The 19681-nt window shown below is 40.1% G+C and overlaps 4 protein-coding genes across 5 annotated transcripts; 1 reads left to right on the top strand and 3 right to left on the bottom strand.

Annotated features, from left to right (window-relative positions):
* Positions 1 to 1341: 1341 nt before the first annotated feature.
* Positions 1342 to 4028, bottom strand: spmap2 (sperm microtubule associated protein 2). Its single transcript, XM_014995496.2, has 6 exons — positions 3910 to 4028; positions 3770 to 3831; positions 3617 to 3674; positions 3184 to 3310; positions 1683 to 1848; positions 1342 to 1601 (listed from the first exon to the last, which is right to left on the bottom strand). The coding sequence occupies exons 1-6, from the start codon at positions 4023 to 4025 to the stop codon at positions 1342 to 1344; spliced, it is 789 nt and encodes a 262-aa protein (XP_014850982.2). The 5' UTR covers positions 4026 to 4028.
* A 3533-nt stretch (positions 4029 to 7561) lies between these two features.
* shda (Src homology 2 domain containing transforming protein D, a) lies at positions 7562 to 13506 on the bottom strand. Of its 2 annotated transcripts, XM_014995490.2 has the most exons (8): positions 12870 to 13500; positions 11695 to 11944; positions 11408 to 11509; positions 11050 to 11212; positions 10653 to 10910; positions 10401 to 10575; positions 10018 to 10137; positions 7562 to 8466 (listed from the first exon to the last, which is right to left on the bottom strand). In XM_014995490.2, exons 2-8 carry the CDS (start codon positions 11938 to 11940, stop codon positions 8280 to 8282), a joined length of 1251 nt encoding a protein of 416 aa, XP_014850976.2. In that variant the 5' UTR covers positions 11941 to 11944; positions 12870 to 13500; the 3' UTR covers positions 7562 to 8279. The 2 variants fall into 2 exon arrangements, with proteins under 2 accessions (XP_014850976.2, XP_087858533.1); XM_088002407.1 differs by lacking the exon at positions 11408 to 11509 and having other exon boundaries at positions 12870 to 13506.
* Positions 13507 to 13899: 393 nt separating this feature from the next.
* Positions 13900 to 16988, bottom strand: yju2 (YJU2 splicing factor homolog). The gene is made up of 8 exons (XM_014995492.2): positions 16842 to 16988; positions 16503 to 16603; positions 15676 to 15820; positions 15434 to 15568; positions 15165 to 15346; positions 14923 to 15067; positions 14422 to 14593; positions 13900 to 14336 (listed from the first exon to the last, which is right to left on the bottom strand). Exons 1-8 carry the CDS (start codon positions 16863 to 16865, stop codon positions 14215 to 14217), a joined length of 1026 nt encoding a protein of 341 aa, XP_014850978.2. The 5' UTR covers positions 16866 to 16988; the 3' UTR covers positions 13900 to 14214.
* A 110-nt stretch (positions 16989 to 17098) lies between these two features.
* Positions 17099 to 19587, top strand: LOC106908317 (uncharacterized). Its single transcript, XM_088002409.1, has 2 exons — positions 17099 to 18119; positions 18218 to 19587. Exons 1-2 carry the CDS (start codon positions 17907 to 17909, stop codon positions 18380 to 18382), a joined length of 378 nt encoding a protein of 125 aa, XP_087858535.1. The 5' UTR covers positions 17099 to 17906; the 3' UTR covers positions 18383 to 19587.
* Positions 19588 to 19681: the final 94 nt, after the last annotated feature.

Below are 19681 nucleotides of genomic sequence, written 5' to 3'. Positions count from 1 at the left end.
TTCAACAGAAACATAATTGTTAACTTCCAGTGAGTTTCATGCACTGCAGGTCTCAGTTCAATGTTTATTATTCACCAATGAAAAAGAGACAACTATGGGACCAATCCTCAAAGTTACACCTGACAGAAAATGTTAGATGGACTCAATTTACATGGTGTTTTTATAACTATACTGACCTCGCAAAGGAGCTTTACAGTAGAGTCACATTTGCTCAGTCGCAAATGTGCATACATTCACACAGCTACATGCAGACTGGTAGGTAACTTGGGATTAAAAAGATTTCCTTTTAAACTGTTCTTCTTGTACTTTTATTTTCAGGAGATCAGACAGGAGAGAAGAAGGGAAGACATGCAGCAAAGGTCCCAGGACCACTTCATCAAAGACTAATAGGCTCTGTAAATAGAGAGTCTGATCTATAGATCAGCATATATAGTATATTATAGTATAGAGCATTTGTAGTATAGAGGTATACTTCTATACTAGGCAACCAGTTATTAAGGTCATCAGTTTTCCACATGAGGCCAGTCCGGCTTGCATATCTTTTTCACCTGGTAAATGAAATCGTAACTTGACATTTTTTTTCTAATAGGAAATCAGTTTATTCTCATCTGTTTTTAAACATTGTTTGAGAATCTGATATATTTAAAATGCAATAAAATCAAATTATTTGCATATTAATTAAGCTTAGTTTTTTTTTTCAGGAAGTACCAATTTTAACTGCACTAAAATATTTTGAAAAAGGTAAAACATGGATTAAAATAGCATGATGACGCAATAGGTAAATAACTGCATCATCCATGAACCATAGTTGCATCTATCCTACCTATTTATTTATTTAAATGGAAAAAAAAGACATGGTCCCAATATGAACCTTTGAGAAACACCCAAACAGACTTTATAAAAAAATGTAAAAAAAATCAAGATGTACAAGATCAAAGGATTTGGATATATGTACAAAAAGCACAGTTAATCTTTTTTTTTTCCATAGCAATAATGACGTTGTTTGTAACAGATGTGATGGCAGTTATTGTGCTGTGTCAAAAAAAAAAAAGAACCTTGTTTGTAACAAACTTAATATAAAGTTTTATAATATAAAGTACTTAACCTATAGACTCAAAATATTTTAGCTGTAACTGAACATCTTCACATACGGTGATGACTGACTTTAAAACAACAAACTGTAAAATTGTTAACAGACTCAATGCGCTCAGATTCAACCCACAAAAAACACAAAGATTAATAACTGAGGCAATAGGCAGAGCTGCCACATTTACTGCTGTTTGGAATGAGATGATCTCAGCGAGATGTTTGGTGATGATACTAAGAACAACAAACACCTCTCTACATGTGGTAGGGTGATGCCTTTGGAGTGCATTTTCGAGGCAGAGGTACAGAGAGCTGTAATGTCCGAGGAGAGGGGTCAGCACAGAGAGCTGCATGGCTAACAACAAATGGGTTATATCCATCATACACATCTTTCCGTATTCTGGGGCAGGACAGTTCAAGGACTCTCTGGGAGGGAAAGTAATTTCTGGCTGCGGCGGAAACTGGCCAGCGTGCTGAGCGTTGTCTCTGATACAACGGATGCTCTCCCTTTGGAACTATAAAGACAAATGCAATCAGGCAACAGGCAGAGCAAAGGCAACATTTTGATCAAAAAACATTGCAGGAAAGGAACTTACACTCACTCGCTAGCATACTTAGATGGCTTAGATGGGCTGAGGTCAAATGGGTCATAGGTCGAGGTTCAGATAAGTGGCTAGGTTCAGGTTTAGAATACTGCTTCTTTGGCTGGGCGAGCTTGCAAGTTCGGGGGGAGGCCACTGCCGTCAGTGACGCTCTACTCACCTACAGAAAACACAACACAGATAGAGTAGATCTGGTAGGATCGTAAAATGTTATCGCCTCACTCTTCCCCCGATTCTCTTAAGGAGGGACAGTAAAGCTTGTCAGAGACGATGGGAGGATGGATGGCGCTAAATACAGGGTGTAGTACAAAACAGGGTGAAGTAACATAATTACAGTCACTACCATAGAACCTATGAATAACATTTGTATTTGAGACAATTTAAATGTTATTAAGTCGATAACTACAATAGCCAAAAACATAAACATTTGTCCAATAATATCGTTATTGGACATCATTGGTGTAGATTTAAAACGCAACAACTGCGGCGGATAATGTAATGCTAAATAAATGGTCAATTTCTTAGAAGAAAAATACTTTTTTGCAGTTATGGGTGTTTCGATGGATATTACACACTTTACCATATATTACATTAACCAGGTGGGCAGAGTAATTTGAATGAATATGACGGAGACACACATAGGTGAGTCTGATTAGTTTTGCTCACACTACTTTTTAAAATATTTATTTATTATTCTAATGTTTCTGCTATATTTCTTGTTTTTCCTTACAGGCTGGAAGTCTTCCTCCTTCATGTTGGAAAAACACGAGCAGCACCAAAGACACTTCACCATCAGTGATCATAAGACCATCCATGGCCGCTTCCTATGAACTTTCAAAGCACACTTCACCTTCAGTGCAAAGTACCTTTGTTGTATATTGCTGTCAGTGGTGTTTGATGTTTTGAAATAAAAGTGATTGCATACTGCAACTGGTGCTGGTGTTTTTATAGCATCTAATGCACCATCTAATGTCTTTTAAAATGAATTTGGGGATTATTGATGGCCAATAGTTTCTGGGGGAAAAAAGGTTTTAATTGCTCTAATGGCTTTTATTTGGTAGTAAGTTGACAAAAAAAGTGGGTAATGAGAGAAGGGGAAAACCAGGAATTGAACCCACGACAGCCACATTGAAAACTAGAGCCTCCATATGTGGGTTGTGCTTAACCCCTGCGCCACCACAGCATATCCTGCCAGTAGTATTTGAAAACTCAGATTTCTATGTTAATATATATTTTACACCATTCTGTGTTAGAGTAACACTTTCATAGTGTTAACGTTTGATAATATACACTAGTGTTGGGTAGATTAACACTGAAGTGTGTTTGATTTCAGCTACTGAGTGTTGATTCAACTCTATCACAAATAACACTTTCAAAAGTGTAACTTCTACACCATCCAGAGTGGACCAATATAGACACTTTCAAAGTGTTGAATTTAACTCTGTAGGAGTTGATGGAACACTTCCAAATTTGCTGTGTACACGTTGCTACTCACAGGTATTGGTAGAGGGAGTTCAGGCTGCCACCCTCTTGCATAGGGCCGAGGTTGAGCCAGTTCACATACTCGTTCAGATGGGAAGGCATGGAGAGCCCATTTGCTGATCTTCGATATGGGAGTAAGCCTAAAAGAAAGGAAAGAAAGAGACACTTTAATCTAGTCATAGTAATATAAAAATGTATGAGGCAAAAATGATAAGAAAGGGAGGCTGACTAGATGAGACATACAGATTTACTTTCCTTTATTTGTTAATAGTAACTTTTTGATATGCACAATATGACATGAAAGATGTTTAGCAACTGCATATTTTTCAAAATGAGAGATAGGAAAGGTTAAGACAAGTTATAGATTGTACATCTGAGTGCATTTACATGGTAAAAAAACAGAAATCAGAAGAAGTCAGCTTCATTCTTCAAACTGCTATATTTACCGGATATTAGAGAAGAAAGTTCGAGTTCTGGTCAAGTCTGCCCAAGTAGGGGCCAACTCTACTAGAAGCAGGGAAAAACAAAAACAATGCTGTATTATCACAAAGAAATTGTAATTTCATACCCAAAAAATGGGGCGAAAATAGAAACCATACGGGGTGGGTTGGTGGCTTCTGACTTCGCAGATGGTTTTTTTTCGAGCCACTGAGCAGTTTGACTGAAAAACCAGAGGAGGCTCATTCAAAAACAAGAGAGAAACTGAACATTATCAGCTTTTGGTGTTAGTTATTCTTACCGGTCCAGATATTTGAAATGGTCGGATGTACGGTGAGATAGTTGCTGAATTTCAGTTCCCATGACGGCAGTGTAGGCTGATGACACACACACTTTGGAAAAATTGTCAAGACACATACATTCCTAATATCATCACCACACAATTCAATGCATTTAATTGGTATTTTACATGATAAGACAACATGAAGCAGAGAGAGCCTAGTCGCTAAGTGGAAGGAAGCTGATATATGGTTTTCAAAACCTTTTACAAAACTAAATCTAAAAAAATGTATATTATTAACTTATATTCAGATCCATTTGATTTGGCAAGCCCAAATAAAATCCCGTGCAACCTTTTGCCTTCTGATGTCACGCACAGTAGTTTCTAAATACGGTTAAACTTTGTGTAATTTGTTCTCAGACAGGTACATGCTGAAGGTAGAGGTGGTTTAGAAACAATATTCAAAGATTTTGGACATTGTCAATTCATGCAGTTAGTACAGTTGCCCTGCAGCAAGAAGATCTGGGGGTCTTTCTTCATGGAGTTTGCATGTTTACTCTGTGTTTGCTTGAGTATTCTCCTGGTACTCTGACCACATGACTGTCTGATTAATTGGCTCCTCTAAAATTGCCTTCAGGTGTGAGTCACCCTGTCCAGAGTTTTCCCAGTCTCATGCCCAAAGACAGATGGAGATAGTCACCAGCCTCAACGCAAGGTTGCATGGGTAAGAGGGTAATGGAAAGACTCTGACAAAAAGTTGGGCGAGTAAAGACAAAAATAAAACCAGAAGATTTCTGAAGAAATTTGAATGTGGCTAAAAAGAAACGTCTTAAGAAATGTTCTTAAAACAGTCAGTGGACTCTGGTACCCTCAGTGTCAGGAAGGGCATTCCATAGATGTGGAGTGGTAGCACAGAAGGCCTCAGTTTGGTTTTAGGTACGTGGAGAAGGTTTCAGAGGGTGGAGTGGTGCAAGCAAGCTGTGCTTTGAGGGTTAAGCAGTTCTTTGAAATAGGTGGGGACATTTTTGTAGATGAATTGGTGTGTGAGGAGGGAAATCTTGTATTCAATCGTGGTGGAAACGGGAAGCCAGTGGAGACAGTGGAGGTTTGAGGTCATGTCTGTACACTCTCATCAGTATTCTAGTTGCAACGCGCTGGATGTGCTGGAGCCTCTGCAGAATCTTTTTAAGAAACCCAATGAGAAGTGGGTGTCCAGTCTGGAGGAGACAAAGGTGTGGACCAGTTTTTTTGGCGCCTGAGGGGGAGAGAATGGGATGGGTTTTGGAAATGGTGAAAGAATGGAGTCTCGCAGAGGTGGTTGACATGAGATTCAAAAGTGAGTTGTGGATCCAGTTTTACACTAAGATTTGTGACTGCAGATGAAAGAGGAATATTGGAACCAGAGAAGAAGATGCTGGTTATGGATTATGATTGGATCTGATGAGAAGAGCCCACAAGGATGGCTTCAGTTTTGGAGCTGATGAGTTGGAGAAGATTGTGCTCCAGCCAGACCTTTATTTCCTCCTAGCAAGGGTTGAGTTTTGATGAGGTTGCTGGTGATGAATAAGGCTGGGTTGCAACTGTGGTATTTACAAAAAAGTATGAAACATAAACATAAATTGTAGATGTGCAGATAATTTTTTTTAACTATGTTTGAACAAAAAAGCCTAACTTACATTCAGTTGCTGCTTATTTATATCACATGATTTTAAACTGTATAAGTTTATTTGATTTGATTTAATTTATTATAGCTTTATCACGTTATTTTTATGCTTTCTCTTTATGTCCCACTATTTATCTCTGATGTTCAGCACTTCGTTTCAGTTGTGGCTTTGTAAATAAAATTGGTATTGTTGCTAATAATGATTTATTATTATGCGTCACACATAGCATGTAATAGAGAAGACAGACATTCCAGTTGATAGGCCTTCGTCTTGATATTGAGACTTTGTTTTTTGCCGTTTCTGCAAAATCTTTCGGGAAACGGATCAACTTCACGTTCTTAAAATACAACCACACATCATCATTCCCCTGATTAAAGCTTCGTCGGTAAACACAAATGACTAGTTGACTATTTTCATGCTTTTGCTAGACACTGAATTAGTTCTCCTGAAGCGCAGAAAAAACCTTTAAAAAAAATTAAGTTTTGGTAATGCTCCTGCTATGTAGCGCTGTTTACCGTTTGCCTACCAAGTTGGCGCATTTCTGGAGTAACTTACTTCCGGTTCGGGCTTGTGGGAACTATCTACTCTAGAATTTATTTGGAAAGCCTAAAGTGGTTGTCAGTTTAGTCTGGTCAAATGTCAGGAGTCATGCAGAGCTTACCTCCTTCTGTCTTCTGCCAGCTTGCCCCTAGGCGGCGTACTCGTGCCAAGCTAAGGTCTCCATTGCTACGAACACTGGCAATGTGCTGCCTGGTCAGTACTCTGTTGCTATGGTAATTAACCCCACTGCTCTGTGAGTGTGACAAAGGTTCCGGATGGAATTCTAGAGCTAGCTAATCTGACTCAAGAAAGGCAGTCCGAAGAACATCTTCCCGTTCAGGAACACTACTGTGGTATCGGAACCATTTTCGAAGCTTGGTCGAGAGCCGTCTGTCTTCTTCGATTGTGTCGTGATTCTTTTCTGTACCTCATTCACAGTGAAATTAGCAGGTTGGTGTGCTAATTCAAGGAATGCGCAAAAAGGCGCATGAAAATGCGCAAAGTACCCAGGTTGCAAACAACACATTGGATGCAGATATATATTAGTCTTGTCTGCAGGCTGGATCATTGCATGTTGATATTTTTGGCTGTAGGAGAAATGCTGAGGGGGAAGTTGCTACCACCAGGCAGAAAACTAGAACATGCAGGATGCCGGGCCTCAAGGCCAACTTTGGACACCACAGCCTTATACACCGGTCTGCGTTTGGACGGTGATGGGATGGCACTGGTTCTGCTGACCGTGTCTGGATGGAACCCTCATTTATTAGCACACAAGCTACAGATGCCTTGAAATGTAAGAGATTCACATTCTCCAAGAAGTGAAAAAACACTAAGTATGATGTCAAGATGAAGACCTAGGTCTGATGATCAATACATACATTCTTGACCTCGGGTATCTGAGGTACGACATGACTCCATATTTATTACTGGAAATGTCTTCACTTCCTGACCTGTTAAGGCCAGAATTTAATTTATTTTTTGGAATGCATACAGGTTTGTAATCTGTAGGTTATTTTATGTCCCTCAACATCTTGATTTACCTCAGTGATCAAAGGGTCTTCATCATCCTCATCTCCACTGTCACTATTGCTACCATTGCCCAGTAACGTATAAAAACTGTACTTCTTAATGGTAACAATGGACATCAAGTTAAGAACCAAAATATGTCAGTTTATTTACAGTCAAAATATTTGCTGGAAATGTTGCATATTGTAGATCTATAATCAGAGTACTGATATCAATACCTGTCAAAATATTGCCACTGGTGCATGCCGTCATCTTCAGTGGACAGGTGATCAGTAGTGATGGCTTGTGGTGGAAAGCTAACACTGAACATTACCTTGAACAAACCTTGACTTATAATTTCCCTCAATTAACATTTAACTTGCAGTCATTACAACAAGCGCCAGGTTTTTGAAAGTTAAATAACGCATATTTGCTATTCGAAAAAAAAACAACCCAGCACAAAGTGGAAAACAGAACACCTTTATTTTGAGCTTACATTTAGAGTCGTATAAAATAGCACAGTAAATAACCTATCAAAGTTTCTTTGATAATCAGGACCACAAAGCCATAATCTTTCTGTATAACACTGTAGTAAATACTCTCTAAACTAATATTGCAGGAGTTTGTTGTCAAGTTAACGTGACACAGCAACATGATGAAACAAGAACACTGCAGGGTGCATGGCTGCAACATTGCAGGACATTCACAAGCCTCTGAAAAACCAGAGTCCAAGGAAGCAAAGGAAGGCCAGGCTGACTGATACTGGTGTAGAGGGTGGGTCATTTAGTAACAGATACTTCAAGGGCAATAATAGCATTGTTTGTTGACTGTAGTTTTAATAACCTGGCTATCCAGAGAAAACCACATGAGAGTAACGGGAGAAAAACAAAAAAATGTATGGTTTATTGGCACAAACTAAAGTATATCCTTTGATTGCATGAAGGCAATACACAGATCGAAGAACGTTAAATCAATTCTGCCGTCTTAAAACACTTTAAAACGCCCTTCTTGATATTAAAACAAAGATTTCATGCCAACACACTGAAAGCATGGCACCAAGCAACTTCTACAGGGCAGCGTTTGGAGGGTCGCAGTGGAAAAAATGTGAAGACGTAATCTGTAAATGTTGAGTAGACGTTGCTTTCAGTAGCACCAGGCGGAACGGGAGCGTGTGCGTCAGTGTCAGAGGGTCTGCACAATGACGGGGTACAGCAGGGACATGTGCTCGGCTCCCCTGATGGGCAGTTTGTGTGTGGTGTAGTAGTGGATGACCTCGGGGATGGTGCAGAAAGGAGGACTGTTTTCGCCGAGAACGTAGCGGCCGTCTGCGGACTGGGTGAACTTCATGTGCATGAAGCCTTTACAACTCCTTGACAGGAAGACAAAACAGCACAGGTGATTCATTCCACACAGACTTTTGTTTTCAAGCCTTTGTTTCTGTTAATTGTGATGGTTTTCTGCTTACAGCTAATGAGAACCTGACATTTAAGGTTAACCCTTGGGTCTGCAAACACACAAACTACTATGCGGTGCACAATGTAGACAGCTTTCCTCTTCACACTTTGATTTTTAAGACCTGAAGGTCATTAGAGTACAACGCCCTAAATGTCCAATTTGAAGTTTTATTGTCCAGTCTAAAAAGTGAACATATTTGGAAATGATTTAAATGACATAAATAAAAATAAATGTTGACTACAAGTAATGCAACCTACGCAGTTATCTATGACCTTTCATGTAAATATAACCCTGCCAAATAACTATACCTTCTCAAGGTACTTAGAAAAGATTAGGAGCAGCTCCAAGGCTGAGGGTGAATTATTTCACATCAGCTGCCCTCATGTTGACTGACAGAGAGTCTGTATGAAGACCTTCATAGAGAAATGTGGATGGGAAAGGAAACATAAAACAGGCAACAGGCTCTCTTTTGTTAGAAACCTCTCATCTCACACTAAAATTATGCAAAACAAAACAAAGAAAAGAGCCCATTGCTAGGCTCACAACTCTGATAAAAAAAGAAAGAAAAAGAACACACCTGTAAAAATGAAACAGATTTCTTCTTTGTACAAAAACAGCAGTCTTCCAGAGCCAGAGCTGCTTTGTGTAAAGGGATGACATGTTAGCCACAGGTGTGACAACTTGTTAGCAGCTTTTGTTTATGTTGCTAACAGGGAGCCCAAGGCTGCCTCTGATGAGGCTAGATATGAAAGGCACCAGAAATCTTCTCGACAATCAAAAACTCGAAAGTTGCCTCCTCAAAGCATTTCTCTGAGACTGGCACAGCTCCATCATTGGTGAGGAAATGTTGATGAAAACTTTAGATAATACATTAGTTTGATAAAAAAAAATAAATCACCACCCAAGCATTTTGTAATTTAGTGTGGGTCGAGTGTTGAGTTTGTGTTGGCTCCCCATCAAGTATTTTCTTTTTTGTGTTTGTTCTCTATCCAAGTTTGCACATGCAGTTTTATTTATGACTCTGATTTATATTTCTGCTTGGCAATATGTGCAGTTTAAATAGAAAACAGCCATTTTGGTTACGGTTTTATTATGTGGCGTGCTACGGACATTTGTTTAAAAAAAAAAAATACTAGATGGACGTGTTATTTGCAAACTTTTGAAACTTTTTACATAATGCTTCATTAGTAGAAGAGCAGGTGAAGCAAAAAAATTACAGAAGAGTAAAAACTGCCTGAAGGTTTAAATCAAACATGATCTTACAAGCAGCAACCTTAATCGTACGATGAAGGAATTCCCCCGTCGGCAGCTTCCAACAACAAAACAAGGTCACAGTGGTTATAAAACATTATGATAATGTGCGCTTCTGTGCTTGGATTGAAAGTATGAGTAGAGAACGACTGAAACTGGACAAAAGCGAGACATAAACTGCGAACTGGGCTAGAAATTAGGGCCGAATGTCTACCTGAGTGATAAAGAGTAGTCGTTCTGGCAGGTCTGGCTTTTCCGAACCAGGTATGAACTCTCTTTACACAGAGTCAACAGAGACTCTGCCTCTGAGCGGCTCAGAGCGCCGTGATACCACCTGCAGGAAACCACAAGGAAAAATACACACCTCCTGTAACTTCATTTTTTCTTTAGTAAAGACATATCTATGGGCAGACCTGTAAGACACTGCATAAGTTGGATATAAGTGATTGTTTTTACATAACTGATAAAAGTCTGACATTAAAGTCAAATTATTTTCCTTTCTTTGTGGTATACAGTCATTTAGGTCTGCTATGTGAAAACACAAATTCACATCAAACGCCGTCACCGTCATTAGCACAAATGCAGATTTCCTCTTACACTTGCTTCTCCAGAGGCAGAGACGGATCCACCCTCTCACCCAGCAGAGGAGGCGTGTCGCCAACAAGCCGCAGAGTCGTGGCGTCGCACGCGGACGACGCGGAGCCCGTCTTGGCAAACCTCGTGTGCTCCGGCTGAGCTCGGGAGCGCTCCCTTTCTGCTCCTTCGAACTGAACTGCAGCCGCGCAGAAAGCAAGCCGTGTTATCCTCCTTACTGAATAGATTTCCCGTCCTTGGATCGCCCGGGTTTACCTGCTAGAGCTTTAGAGATGTTGTCTTTCTTCCACTCCCACGGCTGGTCGTACTCATCGGCCGGCCTCTCGTCGTCCTGAGGCAGCCGGCTCTCCCTGCTGTCCATCAGGGCAGCTCCAGCGTCGCTTTTCTGCTGCTGCTGCTGCGCTGGTGGAGCAGCTCGATGCTGATGGCGGCTCTTTTCCTCATACGGGTTATCGTATAACTGGCCACCGTCTCCGCTCGGGCTCCTGTTCGTCATTGCGGTGTGTTGCAGATCTAAACAGTAAACAGACAGATACAGCCAAACTTACGAAGGATCAAAATCCTTCGAAAAGGTCTAATGTGGCAACAGCACAGCATGCTATCGTTTGCCTTTTTTGCACAATTTCAGCCCATGCGAGTCTCATTACTAAACCTGCAATGATCCGCTGGGCTTCGAATGGCTCCATGTAGCTGCAGCAGTCTGTCGGTGCAGATTTGAGCTCCCAGTTCGGTCGGCCTCTCGGGTTTGGACGCGCATCAAAGGGATCAGAGTAATCCGTTTCACCATCTGATGCTGCCGGGGCAGAAGGAACCACCTTTGCGGGAAGCCGGTCCAAAATATAAAAAATAGCACGTAAAAACATAAAGGGAAGACTTGAGTTAAGAAAGGTGACGAGAGCCGTTACAGAAGAGACGTGGAAATGAGTGCAAATCGAAATAAAGGTCTGTGAGAAAGAGGTGAAGGGAGAAAATGTACAATATATATCAAACATTAAAAATATAATGCTTACAGGTTCTTCGCGAACAGTGACTGGACTGAGAGGAATTTTACAGCGGCCAAACTCCTGAGAGTCCACTTTAATTAGTCTGTGTTTTGGAGACACAACTTTCACCTGAATGTGAATGAAAATAATTCAAAGAAACTAAATAACCAAACAGAGAGCTGACAGAGAGAAAAAAAAAACTGTGAACGGAAATAAATAAAACCTCAGGATGCATGATCGAAAGCAACAATTTAAGATGTGATGTGTTCAGAAAGGATTAGACTGAGCCGAGCGTCAAGCCTTCGGTTTCGTACCTCCACACCGTCAGACACCACAGAGCCAAACGCAGGGAAGGAGGGGAGGCTCACTGTTGTGGTGCAAGAGCCAAAGCCCCCATTCTGATGCTCCTTCTCCGAGTGTTGGTAGGGGTCCTCAAAGTCCAGCTCCTTCTGAGCTCTGTAGGCCCTCAATATCTCACTCTCAGTGTAATCTGGCCTCGGTGGCTGAGGAGGATCACGCCTGCTGCCAAGGTTTAGGTAGTCCTTTAGCCACTTTGCCATGGATCTGAGGAAAACAGTGCAATGATACAGTCATAACTCTGAAATGTTTGGACAGTGGCTCATAGTTGCTGGTAAAGTTCTCTCTTTCTCCTGAAGCTGGTTTAAACAGCCAAGGGCTGAATAACAGACCACCGTGGTTTTATGAGAAAGTCGACAATGTGATAATTCAGTAATTTACATTGCATGCCTCACTGAAACTCAGTAAAGCAGGGTCAGGTTAAAACAAAATCTCAATCTGAAACACGGCACTGGCAGCATTATGCTGCTGGGATGATTTTCTTCACCAAGGACAGCAAAACAAATGAACAAATTAATCTTTAGCGCTGTACAAGGTGCTCAGCTGCTACCCCAAACAGAGAAGCATTTGGGGATCTGACAGTGACGCTTTCTGGATGTTTTGGAGATGAGGCGTTCATATCTGGAGCTGAAGTCGACGGTCTTCCTTCAAAATCTTTAGGAGTGGAGCAGAAAAAGAGAAAAATCTGGAGCAATAAAGCCTGAACTGCTGCTGCAGCTGCTTTAACCAAGATCTGAATACATGATAGTAAATATGCAGGTTGTTTTTAAAAGAGTATTTATTTTAGCATCTGCAGGTGGATCAAATATAAATCACATAACTGTGTGTGGCGCAACCTGGTGCAACATATTGATAATTATAGCAAGACGCAGAACCATGTTAGTAGTTACTACAGTAGTAACTACACTTTTAATAATAAAAAACCTCAATAGGTCAATAATAAAATCTAACCTTTTAGTCTTCATTGCTTTCCCGTCAAGCTTAATCAAATAGCTGCCTTCAATAACTTGAATAACATTAGCCAGCTAACTCAGCTACAGAGCTAGAAAGCGTTTAGGTGTCGAGCCAACAATTTTCTCCCCGACTATGATTGTCAAGATAAAAAGCAGAAAAAAATGTTGTTGTTTTTTACCTCTGAAATATTAATTGTTAAATAGATGAGCGGCGCAGCTCAAGAGCATCCCTCAGTAAACACGGAGAAGCTAAGTTAGCTTAAGCTAAAAATAATAATAATAAAAAAACTCTCTTTGGACCGACGGTTCCTCCCGCTCCGGTTTTCATCAGGCAATTTTCATCAATGTGTCTCTCCTAAAAAATAAGACATTCTGGAAGAAAAACCGGTTTATAGCCGACTGGTTTATAGTCGGCTGGTGTTAGCTGGAGCTTTCCAGAGCGTGGAGCAGCCTGGACTGTCCCCGGGACAACATTGACTGGCACGGCTGTCTGCCGTCGAGGGCACGGAGGGGGGATGTTGGGATATTTTTAGTGCCGTAAATTTAAAGAAACAGATTTATTTCTGAGCAACCATTTTCTCACGTATAAAGGAGCTATGTTTAAGAAATGTATCTCTTTAGATTTAAATAGGTCTGTAAGATGTGGAGTAGATTATACCAGAAATCTTTCAATCGTCCATTGTGGTGCCATACTTGAGGAAAAAAAAAACAAAACAAAAAAACGATTTTAGTCGTTGGCGTTGAAGTTTTATGTTCGGTCCCTTTAAATTAGAGCCGAAGATTTCCGACTTTTTTCTGCTGACATTTTTTTCAGTGGCCTCAATCCTCTGTTATCTTCTGTTGTCTGCTGAACGTCATTTTGTGTTTATTTGAGTGTAATTAGAAATAATTACACTCATTATTGAACAAAAACTCCAGGTGGCTTTTCTGGATGTTTTTATATTCATTCTCCTCCAAGATGGACAAGTGCAAACGAAATGTTCATCTCAAGTAATATTTTAACCTTTTATGCCTTGCTGAAAAATATTTGATTTATTAAATACATATAATTACACTGGATTTCATTTTAAATACAGAATGAGACCAGGAGTTCATCAAAATTCTAGAACCACTGGAACAAGTGTATTTTAAAAAATGGCTGCATCTTTATGAAATAGTTTCTAAATATTGATTTCTTAATTCCTGTGTTGCCTAATGACAGAGCAGGTATAGATGAGAGAGGGCTTTTTTTTATTGTTCATGTTTTTGCAATAAAATGTGACACAAGAACAGTTTAATTCATCATTATATCTCACTTTCAATGACCACTGCAGTCAAATCAGTCTTTTAAAGTTTGAATAAAATATTTTACTGGAACACTTTGTTCAAAAATATTACACAATCACCATACATTTATTTTAACTCAAAAGCAAATCATAAAATAATATATTTTTTTATGATTTTTACGAGGGTGGATGACAATATAACTTGCATATGATTTAGTTTCTGAGCTGAACTTTCACACGTCTTCCTCTACATCTGCTGTCACTCGCTGTCATTGCTGTCGCTGTCTGAATACGCCCCCAGCAGGCTGAGAGATGACGAGGCGTTTTGGGAAACGCTGGATTTAGGAGCATCCGTCGAGTCACCCGTTGACGTCTTTGAATCTGCAGAACAAACAAAAATTTCAATAGACACGCTTGACTAAAGCAGGCAATCTGTCATCAGCTGTTTGTAATGTGGGTGCATTACCTGTTTTTGATACAGGAGAAACAGTTGCTTCCTCTGTAGTGGGTCTTTTATCCGTCGCCGTTGGTTTCTTTCGCACCACCAGGGAGCTTAACGCCCCTCGACCTCGCAGGGTTCCAACACTCTTCTCCCAGCTCTCCACCTTGGCCCTCTTTACTCCACCAGATGAAGCTCCCTGTGAAAACACAGCATGCCACCAACTCTTAATTTTTTCTTGCGATCTGATTTTTGTTTAAGAGCTATTAATATTTGAAAAAAGCAGAACACTGTCAAAGTTAGTGATAATAGGCTATATGTGACTGACTTTATGGAAGAATAAAAATCAGATACTAAAGAACCATGATCATTGTATATGTGTGCAAAACAATCACCCACAAGGAAATGATTAAATTCAAATTGTGATACTGAAATATTAAGCATTAACTAAAAAGAAGAAGAAGAAAAAAAGAACCCAATTAATGAGATTTATTTCAAACAATTTTCTGCAACAGGGTTTCCACAAACCTGCATATCAGTTTCGTCAGTGGTGAGAATATCTGTTGGTTTGTCTGCACAGGATGTCTTTGACTGGCTGCTGCTCTGCTCCTCTCTGTCTGAATCGGAATCAGAGTCTCTCAGTCTTTTCACAAGCACACGCTCCAACATCTCTCTGAAGAGACAAGACAAAAAACATTTTAACTTTACAGGCTGGTTTCGTGTGCAAGTTTGATGCCGTGTTTTACTCGGTTCGGTCCTTCCTCACTCACTTCGTTTCGCGCTCGTCCTCCTCTTTTTCTCGCTCCCTCTCTCTCTTTTCCAGCTCTCTATATCGATCGATCATTCCCTCGAAGTCCACCAGAGCCTGCCTCTGGTTCAGCTCCTTCAGTTCCTGGAGGTTCTCCAGAACTTCCATCTCCATCTTGGAATCCTTTGTGCGGTTTTCTAACACCTGGGGACGGATCAAGCCACAATCACTTCTTCATTCTTTGTGTTAACACTAGTAAAAGCAACAAACATGGTGGACAAAACAAAAGACCTTCATGGGGTTGTTTAATTCCTCGTCTTCCCTCTCCTGCTGGATCCTCTTCTCCTCTTCCTCAATGAGTTTCTCAGCCTGGAAGTTACGTGTTGCGCCATGCTCCATGGCGTAGTCCGTATTCTCTGGGTCAGTCTGTAATATCATATTAAGTTAATTGTTTGATTCCTATTGCAAGACTTTAAATGAAACAAAAAAAGCTAGCAGTAGTTAGTGACAATGATCTGATATCTACACCTCACCTTAAATGTGATCTCAGCAAGACACCGAGTGCATTTGATGTAGAATCGGAAGATCGGCAGTCCCATGTATAGTTCATTCTGAACGGTCTCTTTACGAGCGTTGAATTTCTTTCCCTTGTAGATGTACTCGCCACATGTCTTACACCTGCGTATCAGAAGAGATATAAGCTTTTAGAAAACGTTTCTCACTGAAGATCTCAAGTTATTTATAGTAGCTAATAATTTATTGAATCTGGTAATAAGGACCTTATCTTATTCAATAGACAAAGCAACTGACATAAAACACAATTATATCTACAAAACAGAAAGTAGCTCCAGTTAATATGCAGCACTGTGAAGAGGGCTTATCAGATGAAGCTCTGTTCATTTCCCCCAGTAAGTACCAAGGTTTTGGATTCTCTCCTACTTACTACAGAACATCAGTTTATCCTTCATGGTTCTTAGGAGAGGTAAGTTGCTTCCTTGCTGCAATTCTTGACACCAAACTCGCTTAAAAACCAGGCACTTTCTGGTTTTTCCTGGGAACCCTGAACGTTTCTTCAAAGCAACGAGTCTCTTTGTGACGTTTTGGTACAAAATGAAGATGATAACTTGTGTTTCCTTTGAGTTTCTCTTGTTAACAAATGAAGAATAATCCAAGCGCCACTCCCCTTTAAATCAACAATTCTCCTCTTTTAATACAACATAGGAATAATAGAGAAATATCATCTGCACAGTCATCCTTAGCATATCTGAAAAGATGCTGGGATGTTTTAGCGGGGGCAACCAGAGCAAATAAGCTTATTTCCCCCACCCCCCAATTTAGCTATTAGAATAAACAGACATACCTCATATTGAACGGAGCCATCAATCTGACGACATACTGACGATCTTTCGGGAGTTTAAGTTTTGGGATTTTGGCAGGATCGAAGTCCGGAGGGTAGTATTTCTGAGAAAAGTAGAATATTGGAGCAAAGTTTACCGTTGAGTGCACGCAATAACTAACAGTTATGTGATTTAAAACCTCAACGTATAAATATTAATGATAACAAAACAGACATCTTAAAAAGCGTCAAAGTTTCAAACACAGCATTTAGCATCACTGCTAACGTTAACCCTCTGTGATTATTCCAAGTTGTAGATATGTCCTTGACGTTAAATGAAAATGTTCTCTTTTGATTACTTACATTCAAGACTTTTCTTTCGGACATTGTTGCTTTTGGTTGTAATACAACTCAAAGAGAAAAACCAAAGAATACCGAAAAGGATTAACTCACAAAGCTAAACTGCTGGAATATAAACTTCCGGTTGTATCGCTTGCTTCCGACTTTCAGGATATGCTGCTGCCCCCCAGTGGTGTGAGTGGCCACCTACAACAACTTTCTCCTCCAAGATAGATAGACAGACAAGAACATTAAAGGATTTGCGCTCTGATTAATCTTTTTCATGAGCCAGTGAAGGAAGTTTTGTTCCGTTTGGTGGCCTGTCAGGTGTAATGAGAGTAAAAGGTCTTTGACATGGCTTGAATGAGCAAACACAAGTCTGTCTACCTCACATTTGCCCACGTCCATTTCCTTTGAAGGAGCGTGGGGTGTTGGGGTGAAGGTCATCCGTGAAGGAGGAAATGAAATCTTGATAACAGATTGGTGTCAGAGCAGGTTAATTTGAGGTCTGACTTAGGCTGCATTGAAAAGTGAAAACATGAGAAGATGGACAGGCAGGAACAGTGTTGAATTATAGATGAAGAATGGTCTGTGCTCATGAACAATTCGTCCTTGATAGATCCAAACTGTTCAACAACTTAATTTAGAGTTGACACTTTCATAATTAGTCGAACAATTGTTCTTTGTGATGCTATGATGGATGAGTTGACACATTCACAAGAGTCTCAAGTCTTTGGCACATCAACGTGACTCATGAGTGAGTCAGATAGTTGGTTTAAAGCCACTAACATCTTAATGTAATATTGGGAACTTTGGAGAGAGTATTTCTTTTAATTGACTTTCGTTTAATCTGACAATATCCAGCTGAAATTAAAAACATATTTGCTGAGAAATCCACAAAGACGAGAAAAAGTCACACAATTTGAATTTGTGAATTTCAAGGACAAATCCATTTCAGCTGGTTAAATACTTTCCAAAGATAAGAAGTTGCAGATCAGTGTCACACGAGCCAAAGTTTAGATTAATATTTCAGAGGCTGGCTGATGTCACCATTCCCCGTGAAGCATATATAAAAAGGGGGCCGTGTTGATGGGACATTCTTCGCAAATATATCTCTCCACACTCTCCTCTGAGAAACACTCCTCTGGCTTGTATTTGAGCACCATGGTCAGCGTCCGGACCTTCCTCTTCCTCCTCATGGCTACCTGCTGCGCCTACCTGCGGACGTCCCGAGCCGAGGAGTCCTCGCTGGAGACACGCTCCGTCGACTTCACCCTGAAAACCCAGCAGGAGAAAGACCTGGTAAGAGATTTCTAGCATTCATCGACATTTTAAATATCAAGCTAGAGCTTCCTTAGGTTTTTTTTTTTTTTTTTTTTTTAATATATTTTCCCTTTCAGATTGATGCTTTGCAAGAAGTTCTAGAAAAGCTGAGAAACAAAGAAATGCCCCTGGAGAAGAAGCTTGGCTGGTTACCCTCGGTAAGCAAACTGATCACAAACAACAACCTAAACAACAGTTTTCATTTTATTTCACTTTGTTTCATTTCCCAGCTTTCTTTTTGAAGTGTCGCACAAGCCAGAGTTTACATAGTTTGGCATAAAGTGAATGTAAAATGAGTTGTGACTGTACTGTTAGTCACTTTTTGTCTTCTTCAGTTTTTGGAAAACTACAACCCATCTCTAATTTTGACTCCATGCTTTTAGTTTCAAACACAAAACTCAGCGTGTCGCTCACAGTCTATACAAAGCCCCCTGTTCACATCTGCAATTAACTCGCTTGTTTTGTCTGCGCAGTGTGATGCAGGGGAGCCGTGCGCTGTGCGTAAAGGGGCACGCATCGGCACCCTGTGCAGCTGTCCACGGGGGACTGCCTGTAACTTCTACGTCCTCAAATGCTTGTAAAGGAGAGACAGGAACGCACAGGCGACTGATGACTTCGGGTCAATTTTCCCTTTTGCCATTTTGTTTTTCATACGTAGTCATTTTTGTTCCTTCCACCTTCTCTTTCAGCCGTGTTGTACCGATGTACTGCGACTATTACTCAAAGGTTTGCTTTTCTTTGTAGCTAGTATTCAGCGCATTGTGAAAATATCTACGGCAGTCACAAATTGTTAAAAATCTACAGATAATTCATATCTTTAACTTTGATCCTCTTTCCTTTTATTTTGAGCCAGAAGACTTTACTGGAATTTGAACAGCAGAGAATAAATTGTCTGGGTCTCCAATAACTCTTATGGTTTAATACCAATTCAACAAATAATGTTTAATGCACTATTAAACAAATGTGACATTTTGATATCTATGATATTTTTAAAAGGTAAAGTGCTCTTTGGGGCCCCTCTGAAGGCCTAATCCGTTAAGTCCACTTACTCCTTGGGCTGATTCTGGAGATTATGACCCTTGATCACACCAGTTGGTGCGTATATTCACTATAATTAAAATTAAGTGTTCACATAAATAGACTATGAGTAAATTAGGACAAATTGTGCAGAAACAGTAAATCTGTAAAGTTAGGGTATGAAAGGGCCACAATTGTGACGTGTACTGGTGAAGTGATGAATGTAAGTTACGATAGCGCTGTTTCTTTTCATATGCCCATTCTGATTTTCATGTAGAAAAAGTTATATATGTTTGAATGTGTGAAAAAAAAAACTTTCTGACGCTATTTTCTCCTAATTTAGTCCATCATTGTGGAACATAAAGCTTACAATCAATTTATAAATATATTTGTAAGAGTCAAGAACAATAAACTAACTTTCAAAAATCAAGGAGACTGGTTTATTTTGCACATACGACACAATAAATGGTATAATGTCATGGACTTCCAGTGTTATAAACAGGGCCACAAGCACTCCTCTCTTG

The sequence above is a fragment of the Poecilia mexicana genome, unplaced genomic scaffold, assembly GCF_051168715.1.
Source record: "Poecilia mexicana isolate PSO_F unplaced genomic scaffold, ASM5116871v1 scaffold_22, whole genome shotgun sequence".
In the NCBI taxonomy this organism is placed as follows: domain Eukaryota; kingdom Metazoa; phylum Chordata; class Actinopteri; order Cyprinodontiformes; family Poeciliidae; genus Poecilia; species Poecilia mexicana.
This window is presented reverse-complemented; position numbering and strand designations above follow the sequence as displayed.

Coding starts and splice junctions, on each gene's coding strand:
- spmap2 (XM_014995496.2), bottom strand. CDS start 4,025: ATGTGTCTTGACAATTTTTCCAAAGTGTGTGTGTCATCAGCCTACACT. Junction 3,832..3,909: donor CATTTCAAATATCTGGACCG/GTAAGAATAACT, acceptor CTGGTTTTTCAG/TCAAACTGCTCAGTGGCTCG. Junction 1,602..1,682: donor AAGTATGCTAGCGAGTGAGT/GTAAGTTCCTTT, acceptor TTGTCTTTATAG/TTCCAAAGGGAGAGCATCCG.
- shda (XM_014995490.2), bottom strand. CDS start 11,940: ATGGCAAAGTGGCTAAAGGACTACCTAAACCTTGGCAGCAGGCGTGAT. Junction 10,911..11,049: donor AGCCCAGCGGATCATTGCAG/GTTTAGTAATGA, acceptor TTTACTGTTTAG/ATCTGCAACACACCGCAATG. Junction 10,576..10,652: donor CATCTCTAAAGCTCTAGCAG/GTAAACCCGGGC, acceptor GCGCGGCTGCAG/TTCAGTTCGAAGGAGCAGAA.
- yju2 (XM_014995492.2), bottom strand. CDS start 16,865: ATGTCCGAAAGAAAAGTCTTGAAT. Junction 15,569..15,675: donor TTGCTGAGATCACATTTAAG/GTGAGGTGTAGA, acceptor ATGATATTACAG/ACTGACCCAGAGAATACGGA. Junction 14,337..14,421: donor TTCTCCTGTATCAAAAACAG/GTAATGCACCCA, acceptor TTTGTTCTGCAG/ATTCAAAGACGTCAACGGGT.
- LOC106908317 (XM_088002409.1), top strand. CDS start 17,907: ATGGGACATTCTTCGCAAATATATCTCTCCACACTCTCCTCTGAGAAA. Junction 18,120..18,217: donor CCCAGCAGGAGAAAGACCTG/GTAAGAGATTTC, acceptor TTTCCCTTTCAG/ATTGATGCTTTGCAAGAAGT.